The sequence below is a fragment of the Typopeltis vanoorti genome, chromosome 12 (genome assembly GCF_054136105.1).
Source record: "Typopeltis vanoorti isolate ZY-2024b chromosome 12, IOZ_Tvanoo_1.0, whole genome shotgun sequence".
Taxonomy (NCBI): Eukaryota; Metazoa; Arthropoda; class Arachnida; order Uropygi; family Thelyphonidae; genus Typopeltis; species Typopeltis vanoorti.
Window position 1 is genome coordinate 35,775,585 of NC_143560.1, and position 16,482 is coordinate 35,792,066.

Here is a 16,482-nt window from a genome sequence, read left to right on the forward strand (position 1 = left end):
TGTGTGTGTGTGTGTGTGTGTGTGTGTGTGTGTGTGTGTGTGTGTGTGTGTGTGTGTGTGTGTGTGTGTGTGTGTGTGTGTGTGTGTGTGTGTGTGTGTGTGTGTGTGTGTGTGTGTGTGTGTGTGTGTGTGTGTGTGTGTGTGTGTGTGTGTGTGTGTGTGTGTGTGTGTGTGTGTGTGTGTGTGTGTGTGTGTGTGTGTGTGTGTGTGTGTGTGTGTGTGTGTGTGTGTGTGTGTGTGTGTGTGTGTGTGTGTGTGTGTGTGTGTGTGTGTGTGTGTGTGTGTGTGTGTGTGTGTGTGTGTGTGTGTGTGTGTGTGTGTGTGTGTGTGTGTGTGTGTGTGTGTGTGTGTGTGTGTGTGTGTGTGTGTGTGTGTGTGTGTGTGTGTGTGTGTGTGTGTGTGTGTGTGTGTGTGTGTGTGTGTGTGTGTGTGTGTGTGTGTGTGTGTGTGTGTGTGTGTGTGTGTGTGTGTGTGTGTGTGTGTGTGTGTGTGTGTGTGTGTGTGTGTGTGTGTGTGTGTGTGTGTGTGTGTGTGTGTGTGTGTGTGTGTGTGTGTGTGTGTGTGTGTGTGTGTGTGTGTGTGTGTGTGTGTGTGTGTGTGTGTGTGTGTGTGTGTGTGTGTGTGTGTGTGTGTGTGTGTGTGTGTGTGTGTGTGTGTGTGTGTGTGTGTGTGTGTGTGTGTGTGTGTGTGTGTGTGTGTGTGTGTGTGTGTGTGTGTGTGTGTGTGTGTGTGTGTGTGTGTGTGTGTGTGTGTGTGTGTGTGTGTGTGTGTGTGTGTGTGTGTGTGTGTGTGTGTGTGTGTGTGTGTGTGTGTGTGTGTGTGTGTGTGTGTGTGTGTGTGTGTGTGTGTGTGTGTGTGTGTGTGTGTGTGTGTGTGTGTGTGTGTGTGTGTGTGTGTGTGTGTGTGTGTGTGTGTGTGTGTGTGTGTGTGTGTGTGTGTGTGTGTGTGTGTGTGTGTGTGTGTGTGTGTGTGTGTGTGTGTGTGTGTGTGTGTGTGTGTGTGTGTGTGTGTGTGTGTGTGTGTGTGTGTGTGTGTGTGTGTGTGTGTGTGTGTGTGTGTGTGTGTGTGTGTGTGTGTGTGTGTGTGTGTGTGTGTGTGTGTGTGTGTGTGTGTGTGTGTGTGTGTGTGTGTGTGTGTGTGTGTGTGTGTGTGTGTGTGTGTGTGTGTGTGTGTGTGTGTGTGTGTGTGTGTGTGTGTGTGTGTGTGTGTGTGTGTGTGTGTGTGTGTGTGTGTGTGTGTGTGTGTGTGTGTGTGTGTGTGTGTACGCGCGCGTGCGTGCGTGTGTGTGTAATTTCCCACGAATTTTCAATCTCGCTATAATATCTATTTAGCGCATGTTTCAGCTCTCTGTAGGTCCCTAGGTTTCTATCGTCGAATTGCAGTCTGTTTATCATGTCAGGTATGTAGCAGTTTCAGGTGGCTTTTCTGTAGTGATTATTATGCTTACATGTTATGTAGTTTGTTGACTATTCCTTCTGTGGTTATTGTTATCTGATATGTTGTTCTGGTTACTCTAGGCAGGAATGAAGTAATATTTTAGCATGACTGTGTAGTGTCATAAGTGTTTCACCTTAAATAATTTGCGTTCTGCTCTTGCTACTCGTATAAGTGTGGGCTGTTCTCTTTGTTCTCAGAATATCAGTTTTACCATATTATTTTGCAACAATTGTAATCTGTTTAAGTTTGTAGTCTGCGCAGAATGCGCATGATGTAATTGCGTATCTTAAAATGTTTTTGTATAATGCTTTATAGATTAGTATTTTTATGTGTGTGGGAGCAATGTTTTTTAATCGATACAGTTTGCTTGCTGTTATCCTGAGTTTGTTGTGTAGGTAGTTTGTATGGCTATTCCAGCTTTGATCAGCATTGAAGTGAGTCCGAGATAACGTGTTGTTTTTGCCTTTGTGATGGTTGTGGTTTTAGGATCGGTGCTTTGTGTATAGGAGGATGGATGTCGGATAGTAAGATATTTAATTTCTGTGGATAGGATTCTGGGGGGGGGGAGGTTTGAATATCATTAGCTTTGTTTTTTCAGGGTTTATATATATGCGTTTTCAGTTAGCCAGTTAGTGATTTGGTTGATGTCGTGTTGCATATTTGTGTAAGCAATATTTGCGTTGTTATGAATAGATATTATCGCCGTGTCCTCTGCATATTGAAAGATATTACTTTTTAGGAGAAGATGGCTAATATCGTGTGTGTATATGTTAAACAGAGTGGGAGATAGAACAGTTTCATATATGCTTTGAACCACTGGAGTAGATGACGTCCGATTCCGATATGTGTTAGTTTGTCCAACAAGGTTTTTTGTGTTAGTGTGTGTTGCAAACACTTTTGTTAGGTCAATAAAAACGACTAATACTATTCTTTTTTTTTTTATCTAATGCAGCGTTTATTAGGTCTGTGAAATTTTCCAGGATTGTTGCTGGTCCCTTATTTTATTTTATTTTTTATTTTTTGAAAGCCATATTGTATTTTGGGGATGATTTGAAATTTTTCAACGTATGTGGAGAGTTTGCAATTCACAATGCACTCTATGATTTGGTTGATTACAGACAATGTGGCGATGGGTCTGTAATTACTTATAATGTTTCGTTTTCCATGTTTATGTATGGGAGGGAACTAATGCAGTCTTTAGTGTTTCAGGTATGTGCCCCGTTTCGAAGATTTTATTTAACAGTTTTAGTATAACTGGACATAGCTTAGTTGAATGTTTTTTTATGTCTTTTGGTCTGATTCCATCTATTCCCGGTCCTGTGTTAGGGTTAATTTGTTGAATTGCATGTGACAGTTCTTCTTTTGTTACTGTGGGGAATAACTTTGTTAGGTCAATAAAAACGACTAATACTATTCTTTTTTTTTTTATCTAATGCAGCGTTTATTAGGTCTGTGAAATTTTCCAGGATTGTTGCTGGTCCCTTATTTTATTTTATTTTTTATTTTTTGAAAGCCATATTGTATTTTGGGGATGATTTGAAATTTTTCAACGTATGTGGAGAGTTTGCAATTCACAATGCACTCTATGATTTGGTTGATTACAGACAATGTGGCGATGGGTCTGTAATTACTTATAATGTTTCGTTTTCCATGTTTATGTATGGGAGGGAACTAATGCAGTCTTTAGTGTTTCAGGTATGTGCCCCGTTTCGAAGATTTTATTTAACAGTTTTAGTATAACTGGACATAGCTTAGTTGAATGTTTTTTTATGTCTTTTGGTCTGATTCCATCTATTCCCGGTCCTGTGTTAGGGTTAATTTGTTGAATTGCATGTGACAGTTCTTCTTTTGTTACTGTGGGGAACCACATTGACTGGGTTGCTCGTGATCCTAGTGAAGAATATTTCTTTGTGTGAGGAGAGAATGTTTCTTGCAGTTTTTGGACAAAATTCGCGAAGTGCTGATTAAAGTTGTTTGCCAACTGTTTGAGGGAAATAATAATAATAATAGCTGTAGCTGAAATTAGTTAGAATTAATGCAGAAGCAGATATAATACGCTTGTCTGTGAGGCGAGGGGATTATATCTATCAGTTGCATGTGTATATCGGTCGGGATTACAGATATCCGAGTTCCTAAGTGGAAATCCTCGTCCCACTTCTCATACTAACTCAGCATTAGTTTAAAAGGCCAAGAAAATATAAGATAAAAGGCACATTTATCTTATATTAATCATTAATTTAAAAGTGGAATCACTAGATATTAACTTTATTATTTATTTAGAAATCATGTTACCAGAAATAACGATTCGCATATGTGATTTTTTTAAGTTTTGATATTTTTTCTGGGTTTATAAACTAGCGATTTCAAGGCAAACTTCGTTTTTGACCCAAGTTGTGCAAAAAAAAGTTTGCATCCCTGGGATAGATACAGTAAAATCAGCCAGTGTTTTAATGCTCACCTCAATGGCAAAGTTACTTCTGGGATTGATCATTTCCGCTATCACACTCCAGCTGTTATTTACAGGGTCGTATTTCTCCCCACTGCTCAATCGTGCGGTACCGTTGAAACCTCCTAAAGCGTACACATAACCATGATGACTGATGCAAGACACGCCACTACGACGAGATCTCATAGGAGCAATAAGAGTCCACTGATTTGTTTCGGGGTTGTAATATTCAGCTGAACTCAGACATTCTACACCGTTGAATCCTCCTGTAATGAAGATCAGTCGGTTGATTGTAGTGGCACAAGCATCACTTCTCTGAGCATGCATGGGTGCAATGAAGGTCCACTGTAAGAAAATGCTATTAGAGCAATGGTCAACTTAGAAACGACTGTCATTTTAACTTATAAGAATGAATGAAAGAAATAATCTTATGAGATGCTTGTGCGCAGATGTCTTCTCTTTTTTTCATCTGTCTGCAGAGTATACGTGATTTGACTGGCTAGTTTAAAAGGATGGGCTGGGCTTATAATCCTGTACGTGTAACCTATGAACGCTGCTTTGATACTTTTTTTTTTTCCAGAATTCCCCAAAAGCAAACATGAAACCATGATCCCTTTTGCACCAATACAAAAACATCGAAATTCAAACTAAGCTTAACTGAAAGACTTCACGTACTAATTATATGAAGAGCCAAAGGCTTCAATTCGGCGACGTGAACTTATTTAAGTTAAGGGATATTACATCCCATATTGTTTCATGCCGAATATAGAAACTATATAAAGTTCTGCGAGTCCAAGCGTAAGCAAATACCTGGATAGTGCAACACATAACCCATTTGGTAGTGCAACACTGAGGCAACTCATTGCCAAGACACCTTCTTGGCAATTCTTATAGTAGGGTATGTAAGTTCTGTTCTGTTTGCTACAAACTTGGTATTATCTAGGTCTACCTACTCACTGATGAGACCTCAATAAAGGTTGAAACCGGTCTGAGTAGTGACCTTCTCTCATAATGTAGAAGAGTAATATAGCTACTAGGACCTGGTTTTTACATTATGGATAAATATCAAGAATAGTGATCGAAGCTTTCTCCACCCTTACTATGAGTTACCTCAGTGTTGCACTACCAAATGGGTTATGTGTTGCACTATCCAGGTATTTGATTACGCTTGGACTCACCGAACTTTATATAGTTTTTATATTCGGCATGAAACTGTTTGAGTTTCTTATTCGGCTATGTAACAATATGTGATGTCATATCCCTTAACTTAAATAATGACTTCATGTACGATAGTGAAGCTACTCAAAGCGAGTACTGTACACTGGTGCTTAGTATAAACTATTCGTATCCTTGTTCTTATAGCTTACAATCGCTCCATTCACTGTTGCTTGCTCTGCAGAAAAAAAAATCTACATTTTTATTATATATTTGTAAGAAGTTTATTCAAGCTTCTTACAATTGGATGCGATAAGTCATTAATAGGAATACTTCCAGCCTCCAGCCTTTCCAATTAATATACGTGTGGAATCAATTTTGTTTTGCACATTACTTTTAATTTTTAATAAAATTAAATATCACAATCATTGCTATAATTTTGTCCTTACATTTCTACTGTTGACACAATCGCGTTCCTATAAGCTATACTAGTTGGAGAGGATTTAGATTAGCTGTTTTTCTTTTACACACACACACACACACACACACACACACACACACACACACACACACACACACACACACACACACACACACACACACACACACACACACACACACACACACACACACACACACACACACACACACACACACACACACACACACACACACACACACACACAGACCTAAAACGTAAAATAACGCACACGTGATATTGTGAAAACACTACGTGCATGGATATTCCTAGGAGGGTGGAAAGATATGAATTACTGGTTACGGAAAGCCTGTGTAGCTCAGTGGATGTGGCGTTTGCACATCATGGCGCTTGACTGTATGAAGGAAGACGTCTTGGTTTCGAATTTAGTCGGCGACTAGAAGAAATTTTTCTAAGCCTTTTTTCGACCGGTTCCCGAGTTAGTCGATCTTTGGCACGGGCAAGCGGGTCTTTTCTCCCGGAAACTCGGGTTTTTCGTCCCGTAAACTCAAGAAAATCGACCGTAGAACCCACATTATTTTAGACATTAAATACGAGTGTTAGGGTTAGGGACCACGTGATGGCGGCACTTGTTGAGCCGTCTCTTCACTGCGTGCTGCTTAATTAGTGATAGTCTTGGGCCAGCTGTCTCTGATTGGTTACCAGTGGAGATTGAACCGTCCACTCGGTCTCCAAAAGTTAGACAGGGCTAAAACGGCTTCGCCTACTCCCTATATACTGGAATAAAAGGCGTTAGCTGATTTTTTTTATTTTTATTACAGAGTGTATCAGTAGTGGATTACTGATAGTACTGTCATATTAATGAAGTGTAAAAATCTGATGGAATTACCACTCACAATATCGTGTAAGAATTTAAAATAAGAATCATGCAAAATTCATGAAAGGTGTAATAAGCAAAATACAATTTAAAAATAATCAAAAACGTTGTATTATTTATTATCTTAAGTATTAAGCAACGACTTAGACTTCATACCTGATTGGTCCTGTGGTCGTATTTTTCTGCAGTATTGTGCCGATTGCTGCCATTATATCCACCCATAGCATACACTATTTCATCCACAACTGCTACACTCACATAACACCTGAATCAGAGAAAATATTTCAATCTAAAGTACGAACTCTTTATTATTTATAGTTTTTCTCAATTAATTAATTAATGTGTCTTAAATATTTATAATGAATGTCTCTAGTATACTAAAAGATTATAGAGACCTGTAAGATATAAGTTATACCGACTAATGTATGAACCTTACTTCGTCTTGCAGCGATTCCTCTTGTGCGATAAGTCTAATGAAAATAGCAAATTCACAATCAACACGAATAGACAATTTAGTTACATTGATAGAAGCTATCTATTTTAAAAAATGACGAATGAAAAAAATGAAATTTAAAAATGAAAAATGAACAGGACAAAGGCACACCAGAAAAATATCATGAATATACAAATGCGTAATTCAAAGGATAATAAATTCAAAGCAGTTAAGTCCTTAAGAAACCGCTTCTCTCCCTTAAAGACATCGCACTTAGACAGAATGGAATAGAATTCTGATTATTTTTCCTAGCATCAAAATATTTTTTTTTTATTCCATTCAATACCCTGAAATGGCCTGATTTATAATATCCCTTTTTTGTTTGATAGAATACTATAAACTCATATAAAATGATATTCTGTCCTTTACAACAAACACCTGTAGGTTTTGTGTTGGGCTTATCTGGAAACCTTGTTGAGGTACTTTGCAAAAACTAGCGATATCAAAGATTTTTGAAATTCTTATTTCTTCTAATAACATGCCGGTTTTTAAATCAAGTACTTTATTTCTGTTTCTGCACACCGATCGGAACAGCGATCTTGTTCTTTTCTGTGTGCAGAACATGACAAGATCTCTGTTCAGGACAGGACAGAGATCTTGTCAGAGATAAGATCAGCCAGAGACCACTGCCGTGTGAAAAAGAGGATTATGAAAATAGAACATTGAGAGCATTGCCTGCATCCTGAATGGTGAACCCATAAAAAAAAGTAAAACATTTCACTATTTGGGTACGATTTTTAGTGAAGTTGGGCAAATTAAATATGGAAAAAGACAACAGAATTAGTAAAGCTGGTATGGAAGGAAGTCAGCTGACTAAATTTATATGGATAGTGGAATTTTACTAAAAATAAAGATGTTAGGAAGCAATTTGACATTGCTTGCATTCAGTTGCTCTCAGTGGTTTCTCAAAAAACAAAATGGAAGAGGAAAGGTTAGCAAAAGAGGTGTTTGATAACGAGATAGTAGCAAGAAAGAAAAACTCAGAGGAGACCCAAGATCATCAGGGATTGATGCCGTTAGAGATGCCTTTAAAAGACTGAAATATAAGATCTCACAATATTGGAGTCCTGGCAGATAACAAATTAACTTGGAGGAAAACTGTCAATAGAAATTTAATCTAATCTTTTTCATGTAGTAGTACTACTACTCAGTTTGCCTGCTTGCGGGATGAAAAACCACAGATAAACTGGTGGAAAAAACCCTGCTGTCCACGCCCAAGACCGGCTAACTTAGCTATGGCTGAGGAAGATCCTTAAACTCGCGTCGTACACGGGAATCGAACCCAAGACACTCCTTTCCCAGGCATATGGTTGCGAAGCGCATAGCCACTAGGCTAACCGCGCGGACATGTAGAACTAATAAGTATCCTGTATAGTCCATGAAGATACATACGAAGGATTTGATGATGATTATGATGAATTTAGAGCCTAGTACGACACCACTCCTTTGAATAAGCAAGAAGTAACTTGAAAAAGTTTTCATGCTTGGTTTCTAGCTTTCAGCGTCTGTTGTATGCTTACCTTCATCGCACGGATGATACTAATACTAATATACCATAGGTTTATAACCTTTCTTGGGTGGGATTCATATAAAGAAAAGACGACAGCTATATTAATTACCTGCGGCAGTGCATAGGAGATATCTCTCTCCACACTTTCGTGACAGCATTAAAGCAGCGGCAGCTGTTGAATTGTTCCATACCATCGAATCCACCGATAACGTATATGTCGAAACCGATCACCGCACACTTGTGATAAGCACGTGGTCCAGCTGGATCAACTTGTTCTACCTAAATTTTTGGGGATGTCAAATCTTTTTTAGTTTACTTTGAAACCCGTACTTTTAAATCAATCATATATGGGAGTTTGATTAAGAATTCATATTTAGACACAATTTACGACGTAATTTGAATACCTTACAAACTTTCAGACACAGGACACATCATTGTAAAGGAAGAATTAATATCAAGGCAGTGTTACAGTAGCATGGAATAAATGGAAAGACAGATCAATGGTATATTCTTTTTCTCCACACCCATTTTTAGATTTAGAATTCAAATATATCAGAAATAGCCTCTACCTGAAGTGGACGATGGATCGAATATTGTGATTGCTTTTTGGAAAAAATCAGAATAATAAGAAAGTCACTTTCCCTTGAATCAACCAACTTAGAACCGTACTGAGATCTCTTCAAGTCTTCCATCCACCGACAAAATACGTGCGTTTACGAGATCAAATGTCGGTGACATATTCTGTACATTGGTCATACAGGCCATTCGCTTGAAGTTAGGAGAAGAGAACACCAAAGAAACATCAAATGTGAAAGGAGAGAAAATACGTGCTTGTCAGTTTATGCTATTTATTTGAAAGGAAACAAACATATTGTGACGGAAGCCACTGTATTAATAATAATAACCGTAATATTAATTGATCGTTAAATGTGATGACTACTTCCCTTTAAGTTGTAGGAGGAGTGACCATAATTTTTTCTTTAATTTAATATAATGCCATTTATCTTGCCATAATAAATTTCCACAAGTCGATTAAAAAAAAAAAAAACATTACCATCGGATCCTCTTATTCCGGCGAATGTCAACTTGACCTTTAAAGGCAAAGGTTGAGAGTTATATGGTGTAGAAAATACACCGTATAATGGTGTACATCCTCCTGGATGTGCTGAGTCTGATTTCATGGACAGTGTTCTTGAACAGTGGCACATTTTCATCCTCTTGCTCAACAGATGTCCCTGACATTCGACATCAATAGACATTCCTCCACTTTTAAATCCGGAAAGCCAATAAACTGTTTGAGATTTTAGTTTTATCTCTTCTTCAAAATCAATATCTTCAATCAAATTTTGAAGATATCTCTAAACTTTCTGTGATCGAATTTCCCAGTTTGAGGAGATGCTGTTTTCTGTAATTTTCTAATGCGGGTGGAAATCACAAAAGATAAGACATACAGTCACACTTCTCGATATCAAATTTTACAATTTTAAAATAAAAATTTCTTTATTTTAACTGCATTGGGGTTGTCCTGGTTATTCTGGAAATTTTTTGACTATACATACGAGTAGTATATGGCTATTTATATTTAGGTTTCATAAATATGCCTTTACGATTACACATTAGTTACGATTACAGTATGGAACAGAAATGTTCCATACTGTAATCTTTAGTTTTCAATTCTACTTTTTCTTTTCTTCGGAGCACCGGCCATTTTATCTTCGATTAAAAAAAACTTTTATAAAGTTTCTTCTCATCCTTGATGGTATTCGAATGCAGGTCTTCACAATAAAAAGACATCGTAAATACAGACTGGGTAGATACTGACGGAAGATATATTTTGTTTGAGTGATTTGAAACTTTCACAAAGTGCCGTTATTTCGGTACGTCGCCAATGAAGGGGACTTGACTTGGTTGACTCCAAATAACTTGTCTCTTTCAAACCCGAAAGGTGCTTTTCAGATGAAAAAGTTATGATGACAGTTGCTTTGTTAAAATTGTTATTACTCCCTAATATATATGTCATATCGAAATTTTTTTTCATTTAAAATTAATGCAACCAGTAAATAGCTGCTGGATAAAAAACCCAGTCCACTATTGTGTGTTCCCTGTGTTGCAATGAGTTGAAAAGAATTCATTCATATTTCGGTGTAGTTATTTAGCCATTTTTTTAGAATGGAAAAAAACAAAACAACAGAAACAATAAAAAATATACCTAGATTTATACGTACACGTTAATTAAGATATATTGCTGTTTTACTTACAATAATCCATCTGTCAGCTCTTGTGTCATACGTCTCAATAATGCTCGTGGGACTACCTGCGCTCCAGCCTCCAATCGCAAACATGATTTCGTGTGGTATTCTTGGGAGAGCCAATACGGGAGTAACAACTTCCGTGCTTTGTGAGTGACTTATTCTCAAGTCATACATAAACTTCAGAGTATCTATAATTATTGGTTTGCAGGCCTCATTGTGCGCTACGAAAGGATGCTGTTTAACTCTCTCCATAAAGTAAGCGTCACTTAACAAACCAAGGCGGATGCAATGCAATAAATGGACAATGTGTACCTTTCTGTTTTCGACATCGTGTTCAATCCATCGAATCACGGCCTCCCAAATAACTGTTTCTTTGATAATATTCAAGTTCTCGGAGCTAAAGATAGGAATGATATCTTGTAAATTTAACTCCAGTAGTTCTTCGCTTTGTTGGGCCACTTCTACAAAATTAGTCATCAAATATCTGAAAAATAATTTAGCAATCATTGTAAGCGTATAATTCCCACTTTTGTTTTTTTTTAAAAGAAAGCTTCAATCGCCAGGACAAAATTTTCAATCTAATTGTGATCTCATCATTCAGCGGATAATATTCTATTACTTGTCTGATAAAAACTCTTATGTCAGCTTTTGGGGAAATTCCTGCTTCTGTTTACCAAGTATCACAGAGAATCATCCCTCCATTTCTTCGGTCGCATTTAAAAAATGAAAGTAAAATTCTGTTTCTTCCACTGAGTAATTTTAGAAAACCATTTATGTTTTAATGACCAATTAAAACACAATCACTAGCGGTCGTAAAGCTTTCTTTACGAATATCAACAATCTTATTGGTTAAGATTACTGATGTGGATAATTAATGAACTATGAAGAATAATTATAAGACAACATAAATATATTCAATCATTACTATAGATTAGCGTGTGCTCAACAATAATGATATTTTATAATAATAACAACATAACACATATAATAACAACACTTGATTAAAAAGGATCATTATCATCATCATCATCATGCGTATCAAGGATTTAGGCCTAACATGGCCTGTTTCGGTCTTATAAGTCATCGTTGAATCGTTTAAGAGGACGTCCTGGTTTTCTTTTTCCTAATGACTTGTACTTTAAGACTGGTTTTGGTAATCTTTCTATTTTCATTCTTTGAACGTGTTCCATCCATTTAGGTTTATATTTTTTAATATTTTCTATTACTGGTTCTTGGTTTAATTTTTTCATAATTTCTTCGTTTCTTTTGTGATCAAACAGGATATACTTTGCAGTTTTTCTCATAAACTTCATTTCTGCTGTTGTTAATCTTTGTTTGTCTTTTTTTTATTGTCCAGATTTCGCTTCCATACATTAAGACTGGTAGGGCTAATGTATTGTATACTTTTAGTCTGGTTTGTTTTTGAACTAGGTTTGGTTTAAATATAGAGTTAATTACACCTGTTATTTTTAAATATTTTGTAATTTTTACGTTTATATCTTTTTCATTTTCATATGTGATCATACATCCTAGGTATTTAAATGAATTCATCTGTTCTAAGATCTTGTTATCTATTACTATTTTAGTTCTTGCTGGATCTTGTCCTTTAAAGGCCATATTTTTTTATTTTTTTCTGTTGATATTATCATACCATAATATTTGGCTATCTCATTTAGATCTAAAATAACTTTCTGTAAGTTATCTTCAGAATTTGTAATTATTATTTGGTCGTCGGCAAAGAGGAGAGTGTTTAAGTTTACTGTAGGAGAAAGTTTAATTCCTTGATGTAAATAAATTTTTATTCATTTTATTATTATTTCATTTAGGTAAATATTAAAAAGAGATGCTGAGAGGGGACATCCCTGTCGGACCCCTTGGTTTATCTCTCTCGTGTATCATAGCTCGTGATTTAATCTTATTTGTATTTGATTATTTTCATATGTACTTGTGATAGCTTTTAGGATATTATTTGGTATTTGTCTTTCTTTTAATATGTTAAATAATATGTTTCTTTTAACTTTGTCAAATTCTTTTTCAAAGTCAATAAATTCAATATGTGTTTCTAAATTGTATTCTCTTCTTTTCCCTATTATTAATTTTAGGCAAATGACCGGGTCTATTCATGATCGTTCTTTTCTAAATCCATTCTGTACTTGCAAAATAAAGTTTTCGGAATATTTCATTAGTTTGCTATTTAAGATTCTGCTATATATTTTGTAACAGGAATTTAGTATACTGATACCTCTATAGTTTTTAGGGTCATCTCTATTACCTTTTTTAAAGATAGGAATCACAATTGCTTTTTTCCATTCTATTGGGGGATACCAGTAGAATACATTTTATTTAAAAATAATAAGAGTCTTTCTTTGAATCTTGTTCCTGCGTATTTATATAGTTCTGAACCTAGCTTATCTTCTCCAGGTGATTTTCCGTTTCTTGTTTCTTTCAGACTGATTTCTAATTCTTTAGTTATTTTCTTTCCATTTTCGTTAATTGTTTGGAAGTTTTTTTTTTTTAAATATTTGTCTGTCCACAATTCTGAGTAGTAATTTAGAAATTCTTCTAATTTCAATTCGGTGTTTAATTTTATGTTTTCTTTGGTATCTGCATTTAAGTGTTTCAAAATCTTATATACATTGGGTCTTATTTTATATAAATCATGTTCTAAATTAGAAACAAATTTGTTCCATGATTCTCTATGTCTTTTTCTGACTTCTCTTTTAGCTATGGCTCTTATTCTTTTATATTCTGTTTCATCTTCTAATCTTTTACTGCTTAACCATTTTTGATAGGCTTCTTTTTTCTTTTTGATTATTTCTTTGATTGTATCATCCCAGATCTTCAGTGTTTTCCTTTTATTGAATTTTTTGGTCTTTCCTAAGCTTTCATTTGCTGCTGCATTTAGTATCGTTTTTATATTAAGCCATTCTATTTCTATTTCTTCATTTTGTTTTATTTTATCTAGATATTGGTTAATTCTTTGTTCATATAGCCATTGTACATTTGTGTCATTCAATAGTCTAGTTTTATAAACAAATGTTTCAAATTTTTCTTTCTGTTCTTGTTACTTATAGCCATATAGGTGGTATTCTTAATTTTATTTTAACCAGGAAGTGGTTACTGCTTATTTCATATCCTCTATGAACTCTAACATCTAGTGAAAATTGTGATGTCTTTTCATTTAATATAATATTTCATTTAATATTATTTTTAGGTTATTATAAACTACAAAGTCAATCATTTTTTTACTATTCCTATTTAGAGTATGTTCTCCATGTATTCCTATATTATTATTAATTTTTGTGTTTCCAATACTTACATTTAAGTCTCCTGCTAAAATTATGTAATCATTTTTATTTATTTTATTATATATGTTTTGTAGCTGATTATAAAAATCAATATTATCCTGTTCTCTTCCTTCTTCTGGGCCATATAAACCAATTATTGTTAAATAGCCTCTATCTATTTTTAATCTAGCTTGTATTATTCTTTCATTCCATAATTTATAATGTTTTAACTGTTTTGAAAGGGAGTTATGAATCCAAATTATGACTCCTGCTTGTGCTCTTTGGTCTCTGTCGACTCCACTGTATATCACATTAAAATTTTCGGTTCTCATAGTTCCTTTTAATTTCTTTTTTTGTTTCAGTGATTACTGCTATTTTAAAATTTCTTTCATTCAATAATTGGTCTAATTCTATTTCTTTATATGCTATTCCTCTTACATTCCAATTTGCTATGTGTATTATATTTTGTCGTTTCCATTTTGTTTTACGTTTTCCATTCCAGGGTCGCTTCCCATAGATTCAATCTGATTATCTTTTTCTGTCAGCTTACAAGTAGAATTATGTTCTCCATGTCAGGGGACTAGCCTGACGATGGAATAGTTCAGTGGTAGGGCTGCTACCTTAAGGCTTCTGAACTAGCCTTCTTTCGAATTTAAACCCATAGGAGGAATAGGGTATATTGAAGGGGGGAAAGAGTAGATTATAGAAGAATTATAGTAAGGTTTATAGAGAGGGCATAGTTGTAAAGCCAGAAATGAAAAGACCCCATGGCCCTCGAGTACTCTAATAGCATAAAGGTCATAAAATAAGAAGAGTTGCCTGATAAGGCCTTATAGGAAAGATTAAAGTAAGTGGATCTTCCTCAAAGTAGAAGAAGGAGAGCATAGATCCAGCTAGGGGGGCCATGGGAGTGCTGCTTCCCTTACAATCAAGATGGTTGTCCATTATGGCCCTGTTGGTCCACGAGTCCTTATTCAGTATATTCGGACCACACACACACACACACACACACACACACACACACACACACACACACACACACACATGGTTGTCTCCCCTATCCGCCACCCAGGGGACGCTCTCTCTAGGGGTTACAGGGTCCCCCCGAGAGATCAAAAAGAATAAGTTAGCTTATTTTTTGAATGAGGTGCTTTTTAGGAGATTATATATGATACGTTTTTATGAGACTGCCAACTTGTAGTGGTGTCCGCGTCATGTTATTTTCTTCCCTTCTTTTTTTTTTTTAAACTCAAACATGTATATTGTCAAGGGCTTAAGCAAAATTTGAACAACAGTTTTCCATATTTTGTCCAAAATGGTTGCATGATTTCATCTGCACATGTGCCTGAGGTGGAAGCTGCTCTCTCAAACTATTATTCCTTCATTTTAGTCTAACTGAACATGAATTTCCCAAAGTACCTTAAGAAATATAAGAAAAAAATAACGGCATTAGAAGTTGAGTCGGAATCGGTTGAATGGTGAGATAACTTCGAAAGATACGTGGCTCCATTACAATCACTGCATTTTTATTCGATTGTGCTGAAAACCTCTGTAGAGCATCAATAATGTTAGAAATAAGTACATCCAAAATCAGTTGAATGGTGCTACTAGTAGCTGTTACCTACAGAGGAGGGTGAAGAAAAGGGCGTTTTTCTAGGGACGCTATTTTCAAAGTAGTGAGCTTTTTTATTTTTTTATTTAATTTAAGCTTCATACTTCTGTCGAATGAAAGTAGCAGATCGATAATATTCGAATTAGAATCGGAGTTACATCAGATAATTTGTTTTAATGATTCTTACAATAAGAATAGTTAGTGACCCGCCATAGTACCTGGTTTAAGAGTCACTGTTGCGATTTTTGATAATTTTATATAATTTAGTGAAGACTTTAAACGCCAAATTTCACCAAAATCCATCTGTCTGGAAAAGTGTTGTAATATATTTATAGACGGGGGAAAAAAGCGAACCTGTTAGGCTTATTAAACACATATAAAACGAAAAATAAATGCTAAACGTTGATCTGTCACTCCCATTACTCTCACTTTGATCCTTTTAAAAGTAATAAGAATGCCATCAATAACTATCAACTTCATTATGCTTCCTCATCTAATGAAAGCTTTTCAATATGGTTTTCGTCACTCATGAACTGCATGTGATTGTGTTGTCTTGTCACCCATCTCGGGTAGATATATACCATAGCAATATCTGGACAAACCTCAAGCCATCGCATTTTCAGAACACTTCAGATTTGGTTATAGAAGTCACCTTCTGTCTTCTACATGTTGATCATTTTATTGGCGATGGCTTTCTATTTTCAGATTTTTTTTACTAATGCATGAACATTAGTTGCAAATCAAGAGTTTCTAGTTGTCTTCTCTGCATCATCTTCCGTTTAGCGGATGCCCGAGTGACTGATTCTTTGTACAGTTTCATTGATGACATCACGCTTTCGTTCTTCCATCTCGTTTGACAAACTGTTCAGTTGATCGAAGGAGTTCCTACGGAATATACGCGAAGTACCTACGTACTTCGCCTGAAATGAGTCAAAGAAAGAGATCCTAGTCAACTTCACTGCAACCAAAATAGT

General features: G+C 35.7%; 2 protein-coding genes across 12 annotated transcripts in view; one reads left to right on the top strand and one right to left on the bottom strand.

The window, feature by feature from the left end:
* The window catches only part of LOC150100691 (kelch-like protein 10), a 36,864-nt gene that overhangs the window by 19,346 nt on the left and 1,036 nt on the right, over positions 1–16,482 (bottom strand). For 5 of the 6 annotated variants that reach the window (XM_090401809.1, XM_090401811.1, XM_090401810.1 and 2 more), the window contains exons 2-5: positions 10,616–11,093; positions 8,467–8,636; positions 6,511–6,619; positions 3,896–4,228 (exon numbers count right to left, since the gene is read on the bottom strand). In XM_090401809.1, coding sequence (XP_090257935.1) covers positions 3,896–4,228; positions 6,511–6,619; positions 8,467–8,636; positions 10,616–11,093 — 1,090 coding nt within the window. The remainder of the gene's footprint in view (positions 1–3,895; positions 4,229–6,510; positions 6,620–8,466; positions 8,637–10,615; positions 11,094–16,482) is intronic. The other variant, XM_090401813.1, reaches the window with a different exon arrangement.
* LOC150100692 (AN1-type zinc finger protein 2A) overlaps positions 1–16,482 on the top strand; it is a 316,183-nt gene that overhangs the window by 18,033 nt on the left and 281,668 nt on the right. The window lies entirely within an intron of this gene.